Source organism: Propithecus coquereli, unplaced genomic scaffold (genome assembly GCF_000956105.1).
Source record: "Propithecus coquereli isolate 6110/MARCELLA unplaced genomic scaffold, Pcoq_1.0 Scaffold119, whole genome shotgun sequence".
Lineage (NCBI taxonomy): Eukaryota > Metazoa > Chordata > Mammalia > Primates > Indriidae > Propithecus > Propithecus coquereli.
Genome location: NW_012135969.1, coordinates 7,229,734 through 7,237,166, shown reverse-complemented (window position 1 = coordinate 7,237,166; position 7,433 = coordinate 7,229,734). Strand labels below are relative to the sequence as shown.

The following is a 7,433-nucleotide window of genomic DNA, read 5'->3' as shown; positions in this document are numbered from 1 at the left end:
TTTTTTCTATATATTTTTAGTTGGCCGATTAATTTCTTTCTAATTTTTTTTTTTTAGTAGAGGCGGGGTCTCACTCTGTCACCGGGACTAGGGTTCTTGGACTATATTACTAAAAATGCAATTTTGGAGATCCATATAATTAACCTGGACATAAAAAACTACCCTCAGTGATCAAGCACTAGGTATAAAATGTAGTGTCACCACTACAGCAAGACTTGCTTTTTAGTTATTATGTATCCCACAACTTCTGAGTAAATTATTCAAGTCATGTCTTATTTTATAATATGTAAATTAAAACCATTCTAATGCATCTATATTAAAACTTTAAAAGTTAACAGCTGATCTATTAAACTAGCAATTCTACTGCTATGAATTTATCCTACATTTTCTAGAAAACACCAAAATATGTACACACAAGGCTATTCACCACAGTATTGTCCAAAATAGCTAAAAATGAGAAACTATCTAAATGTCAATCAATACGGGACAATTTAAGTCATTTATGAACTATCAATATAATGAAATTCTCTGTATCCTTTAAAAAGATGAACCTCTAAGTGCTGATAACATAAAATATCCAAGATATACAACGAATATTTTCCCTTTTATGCATAATAAAAAAGAAATATCTGGCCGGGCGCGGTGGCTCACGCCTGTAATCCTAGCTCTCTGGGAGGCCGAGGCGGGTGGATCGTTCAAGGTCAGGAGTTCGAGACCAGCCTGAGCAAGAGCGAAGACCCCGTCTCTACTAAAAATAGAAAGAAATTATCTGGACAACTAAAAATACATATATAGAAAAGATTAGCCAGGTATGGTGGCACATGCCTATAGTCCCAGCTACTCAGGAGGCTGAGGCAGGAGGATGGCTTGAGCCCAGGAGTTTGAGGTTGCTGTGAGCTAGGATGACGCCACGGCACTCTAGCCCAGGCAACACAGTGAGACTCTGTCTCAAAAAAAAAAAAAAAAACAAAACATCAAAGCTGAGAAATCAATAAACAATAGCTATACTTCGGCTGAAATCTTAAATTCAAAAATAAAGTTAGGAACAATTGTTAAGGAGAATATTCTCTCTTGCTTGAAAACTGATATTTTTCTCTCATTTTGCAACATGCTCATATAGCAGTAACCAAATCAACACTATTTAAGTGCCAAAACATAAAATTTTTCCCCTTAATCTATTATCACCTATTATCAGCTTTGTGTATTAAACGCAATCTTCTTTCCTCCCCAGGGAATCCCAGAGCAGAGCCAGGAGGGATCAAGGGTACCCTCCTCCTAAGCTAAGCCCAGATGGCTAAATGCACTAGAGAACCTTCAAACTACCTTCTAAACCCAAAAATCTCAATTTTTTACTAGCAAAGCAAAATTCTGGGTATTTACACACTGATATTTGGATACAAGTATTTATATCTATCACACGTGTATTAGATTATATTCCAGACTTAAACATGGTTTTAGAAGTACTAGGCCTCCTCCGATAACAAGTTCGAGAGACTACAGATGCTCCTTGATTTACATGGGGTTATGTTTTGATAAACCCATCGTAAATTGAAAATATCTTATGTTGAAAATGCATTTAATACACCTAACCAACTGAACATCACAGCTTAGCCTAGCCTACCTTAAACACGTTCACAACACTTGCATTAGAGTACAGCTGGGCAAAATTATCTAACACAGTGCCTATTTAGTAATAAAATGTTGACTTCCCCATGTAATTTATTAAACGCAGTACATTGTAGAATATTGGTTGTTCATCCTCATGATCATGTGGCTGGCTGAACTGTGACTCATTGCCGCCGGCCAGCAACACACGAGAATATTGTGCGGCATATCACCAGCCCAGGAAAAGATCAAAATTCAAAGTATGGTTTCTACTGAACGCATATTGCTTTAGCACCATGGTAAAGTCGTTAAGTTGAACAATCCTAAGTCAGCTCCTGTCTGTATTTCAAGTCCCTAAGCCTAAACCATTCTAACAAAAAGTGAAGAGATTTTCCCATTTTACTGATGGGAACACCGTGAGCTGAAAAAAAAAAAAAAAGAAAGAAAAATCAAATGACTCAAAACATACATATGTTTCACATCCATTATAGCAGCCACAGTTCCTTTCGGTCTAAGCACTGTTAAACACCTGATACTTGTGCACTGCTCTGCATTTTACCAGTCATCGGGTGTACTACATCAAGCCAAGGCACCAGTTTCCACATAAACCAACACAACATGATCTCTAGCCAGGCAGGTGTGAGCAACTGTCAGGAAGAATGAAGACTTTACCTTGAGAACTCTGGCTTAGCCTGGCTGAGGAGCGGGTGACTCGAGCAGATCGTCGGGATGTGCCATCGCTCTCTGAACTGTCTGTGTGCTCAAGATCTGTAGAAAAATCGGAATCTTCGGTTCCATCTGAACTACTGCCTGCATTCCTCTGTAATACCATAGATCCAGACATTAGCGTGGAAGCATTTACTCTGTGTGTTTTCATTAACACTGGAAACAAAACAAACTGTGATGCTAGTAACACCAAGTTCTCACCTAAGAAAGGATTCCACAAGCATTTCCCCTCCCCACCTAGAGCCAACTTCCCTTTATTTAGGACACTTAAATGGAACAACCTACAAGTAAGGCAACTTTGTTAAATAAATGAAGAAAATTCTTACTATATTATCACTAAGTCTGAACCAAGTTCACTTAGAGATTATTACCAAAAACTGGAAATAAAAGTACCCAACTCAAAATGATCTGGCTGACATAATTATGCCAAAAATAAATAAATAAATAAATAAAAGCCCAAGGTAGTAAGAAAAATGTTGGTGCTAGGCCCCATTTAACTTTAGGGAAGCTTTTGTACTAAGTTTCCATGAACAGCTATCACATCTTAAAAGAAACATGCACTATTTCAAAATATTATGGTCCACAACTCCAATCCCAAAAAAACGTAAGCGGAAAAAGATAAAAATTCTTTTTCTTATGCCATCTATCTGAAGTTTCTCCACATGAATAACTAAAGTGCTAAAAAAGGAAGCATGCACATGAAGACTCATGGGTATCCAAAAACAATTTTTTTCAAAATTATCTTTTCAATTAATATTTATCAATTATTAGCCTCCTGAGGAATGATTAGTCACAAAGGTAACTCTTATCAATTGAGCCTTAACACTATACCCTTTACTAAGCCAGAAAGGGAAGAGTACAAAGCTTCAAACTACCGATCCTTTATTTAAAACCGTAGGGCCAGTCATGTTTGGAATTCATAATTTTTTTAGACTTTTAATAAACGAATACTTTGCATATAGCCTGCAAATAACACCCCATAATCAAGCACAGCAATATTTCTGCAGCAAGATATAATGACACACACAAAAACCATAAGTAGCTTCAAGACATTTTACAACAGGTTTGCCACCAAACGAGTTACTAAAAAACTTAACGTTTTTGAGAACTCTTTGTATTTGGGAAATGGAGAAAGGGGATGGCGGACCTATTCCAAGGTACCACTATTATTTCTGCATTTGGTGATCTTAAAATAAATACTACCTACCAACTTACATCATTTTAGGAGACATTAAAAAGCATAAATTTTTGGCCGGGCGCGGTGGTTCACGCCTGTAATCCTAGCACTCTGGGAGGCCGAGGCAGGCGGATTGTTTGAGCTCAGGAGTTTGAGACCAGCCTGAGCAAGAGCGAGACCCCGTCTCTACTAAAAATAGAAAGAAATTAATCGGACAACTAAAACTATATAGAAAAAATTGGCCGGGCATGGTAGCACATGCCTGTAGTCCCAGCTACTTGGGAGGCTGAGGCAGTAGGATCACTTGAGCTCAGGAGTTTGAGGTTGCTGTGAGCTGACACCATGGCACTCTAGCTGGGGCAACAGAGTGACACTCTGTCTCAAAAAAAAAAAAAAAAAAAAAGCATAAATTTTTAACTTGGAAAGGCTTTGCGAAGAGAAAGATTTCTACAGAAATAAGCAAGAATACCACCCAGATTTCCAAATATCTCAAAGGTAACCTGCCCGGAAATGAGCGGAAGCCCCAGAAAGAGTCACAGAAAATCGCCAGGATGAAGGGGGAATCTTAAAGATCACCACCATAGTCCAATTACCCAGATATTTGAATCCCTGACCTGTGATCATCCTTTCCTGGCTTGACCCTGGGACTCAGCTCTTCTCTTCACCAATCTACCTCCTGTATTACTCCAAAGCAGATTTAATTGCTCTCTCATCTCCCTCCTATAACACTTTGTATATGCCTCTGAGTAAAGAATTTACTAAATCCTTCTACAGTTGTTTACATGTCTGTTTCCCCCCATCAGACTGTGATATCCTAAAGCCAGGGATCATGTCTAATTACTGGATCCCCAGCAACTGCCATGTAGCAAGTAGTCAATAAGCATCTGTTCAATTGAATTAGATTTGTTCTGAGTTGATTCTGATTTGTTCCGTAGTTCGGGCTCTGCCATTGCCTAATTGAGTGGCTTGGGGTCACTAATGATCCTTCATTTGCATAGTTGTAAAAAGAAGAGACGGAGGCATTCCTAAGTGATCTCATAAATCCCCTAATTCTAGAAAGTTTTTGATTTCTACGAACTGCATTTTCTAAGCGCTGTTGAACTAAGCGAATAAGGAAAGATTACGGCTTGGATGCAAAAGGCCTGAGTGTGATCCCCTGGGAGTGGGCGCTGGCTTTCCACCCCCAAGTCCTCTCTTCTGCTTTGTTGTGCCCCCACCTGGAAAGGAAGGCGGCCTCCAAAACTCCGCCTATGCACCTATCAGCATCCCTACACGGAAAGGCGGGGATTCGTGCCGCCCAATCGAGGTCCAGCTAAACCGCGCCCCCGCGGGACAGACTGCCAAACCCGGCCAATCAAGAGAGGAGGGATCGTTCTCTCCAGCCAGTTGGAGAACGATAGGGCCGGGCCCAGACACCGCCCCCGCACGCGGGGAGGTGACCGTTGGGCCCAAATAGGCGGCGTCACCAGCCAATCAATACGCTTCCAGACGCTTCAGCGACCAATTAGCAATAAGAACGCCTCCGATCCAGGCAAGCAGAGGGCGGGAATAGTTGCGAGCATAGGCCGAGGCCAGGGTCGGGCCCACATTTTTCTGTTGGGTACGTATAGAAGAGAGGGTAGCTGAGCTAGGTTCGGGGGAGCGAGAAGTTGGAACCCAAGCGCTGTGAGGCGTGGCCAACTGCGTCACGCTGCTCAATCGACTGTTCTTAGAAACCCGCCGTCCCTCCTTTCCCGTTTCTCACCTTCCTTCGCGGCATTGCCGGCGGCTGCGGCCCGACGGTTCCGATTCGGGCAGCGGCGGCAGCAGCAGCAGGAACGGTGGCTCCGGCGGGCTCCGTGGCGGCCTCTTGTAGCAGTCCCAATCCTGCGGACGATCCCAAGTGCCTCCTGCCTTACAGCGTCTAGAGCGTTCTGCGCAGGCGCCGCGGGCTGAAGCGCTTTTTCCTTCACTTCCGGCTGGGTCTCGCGTCACATGACGTTACGAGCCGGAGAGAGTGCTGGGAGGTTCGCTCCTTTTGGCGAAGCTAGTGGGAGTCATTTTGGAGTTGGGCAGAAAAATGACTCCAATAGTGGCAACTGGGGCCTGCCATTTTTAGTTAGGTGAGTGGCACCCTTTGTGGGCGTGGGTAGCCATTCTTATTTGGGGCAGAAGCCTGACGTCGAAGTAAACGGTTCTCATCTTTACCTTGGGCAAAATTTCCCTTCCTGGTCGTTTTCTTAAGTGGATGAAGGAAACCCCCAGAATCCATCCGGTTGCTAAAATTTAACCCCTCCGTTGCTTTATTGACTAAAAGACGTTTTCGTTTATCATATAAACTCAAAGTTGGGAAGGGATATTTTGCACAAGAAACTTTGTTAAGAGCCATCTTGTGTCTCAGGGAAGGGGGAATGGGAGCTTGAAAAAGGAACGAAACGGTAGTGTCCGTCCTCAGGAAGTTTCCTATTAGAGGAGACATTGTCCTTGCCTTTAGCGAACAGCAAGTAAGTTTGTCGTTCACGTAGCGGGAGGGGGCAAAACCATTTTCCAGAAGCTGTAGCTCCAAAGAATTCCCAATTTAGCTCTGCGGTGAGCGCCCACTTCCTTTCCCCACTGTGTTTGGGTTTGAGATCACTGGGTGGCCGGGGGTGAAAAATGTGACTTTGGATGTGGGGATGCTGTTCCAGAGAACCCCATTTAGCCCACATGACCTCCAGATGTATGAGTCAAGAGTTTGGGGAGGGAGGAAGAGAAAGGAATGTTTTTAGTGAGGCTGGAGCCCAAAAAAGAATGAATATTTAAATAATAATGAGAAGGCCTAGGAAGGAGAAGTTGGTGCAAGAGTCATAAGAAAAGGCTGGAAAATGGAGAACAAGGTGTTGAGAATTTAACCCCCCTGGAGGAAAAGTCTTGAGAAGACCAAGTATTGGCCTAGAGCCTGGGTGGAATCCAGGCAGTCTAAGTCATTAAGTTGGGATCCTGGACCCCAATTTCAACCTGTGACCAATTAAGATGGAGATTTCCCTCTAGGAGCAGGGCTAAAGAACAAAGCAGCAAAAGGTAAACATGTGATTCGTGTGCTAAACAGAGAACTGGGAAGAGTTAAAGTTCCCGGCACTCTCCTTGGGCATATCCTGGGCCAGTGTTGACACAGACAGCTTTTAATACTTAATATTTAGCTTTTAGTGCTTAGTATAAACACTTTTGATAACCTATTAATACTTAGGTTGAACTGCACATAAGAACCTATTTGACAGTGGCTCACATTTCTTCTTTCTTTGTATCCCCTCAGCACTTAAGCATTTAATTTCACACTATTACTCTGTTATTTTGCACTTACTGGTATGTTCCTGAGGTCACTCTTGTTATGTTCTGGATCCCTGACTGGTGGTAAGGATCTCTTATATTACTGAGAGCACATCTCAATTCTTTCATACCATCCTTTCTAATAGTGCCCAGACCTTGTTCTACCCACAGTAAATGGCTCGCTAGTCACTAAGAATATCATTAACATTTTACAGTCTCTGGATGTATAGCACTCAGAGATGGTAAAGTATCCCTCCCTGGAAATTAGTATTTTAGAATAAGATCTTATCCTGACCTAACCATCCATCATACAAATAGCAGCATTACAAATGTTCAACGTTAGTTAATCTCTTACACTGGATTCTCTAACACTACAGCTGACATTAAGGAGTTTATAATTTCATTTAGATGTGGTTCTTGTCCTTGGAAAGTGTACACTCTGGCAGAAAGATGAGAAAACTAACACCAGCAGGATAGAAATATGATCATGAGGAAAAAAATGTTTACAGTACTTGATATGGGAGTAGACCAACTAGGTATATTTAGAATGGGGAAGTGGGGAATCTTTTTTTTCTCCCGCAAAGACAGGATCTAGCCTACTATTTTGCTCAGGCTGATCTGGAACTCCTGGGCTCAAGCA

General features: G+C 42.2%; 1 protein-coding gene across 1 annotated transcript in view; it reads right to left on the bottom strand.

Annotated features, from left to right (window-relative positions):
- KAT7 (K(lysine) acetyltransferase 7) overlaps positions 1 to 5,487 on the bottom strand; it is a 34,924-nt gene extending 29,437 nt beyond the window's left edge. Inside the window, exons 1-2 of the mRNA XM_012659915.1 lie at positions 5,253 to 5,487; positions 2,278 to 2,425 (exon numbers count right to left, since the gene is read on the bottom strand). Of these exons, the coding sequence (XP_012515369.1) occupies positions 2,278 to 2,425; positions 5,253 to 5,267 (163 nt within the window). The 5' untranslated portion in view covers positions 5,268 to 5,487. The remainder of the gene's footprint in view (positions 1 to 2,277; positions 2,426 to 5,252) is intronic.
- Between the last annotated feature and the right edge of the window lie 1,946 nt (positions 5,488 to 7,433).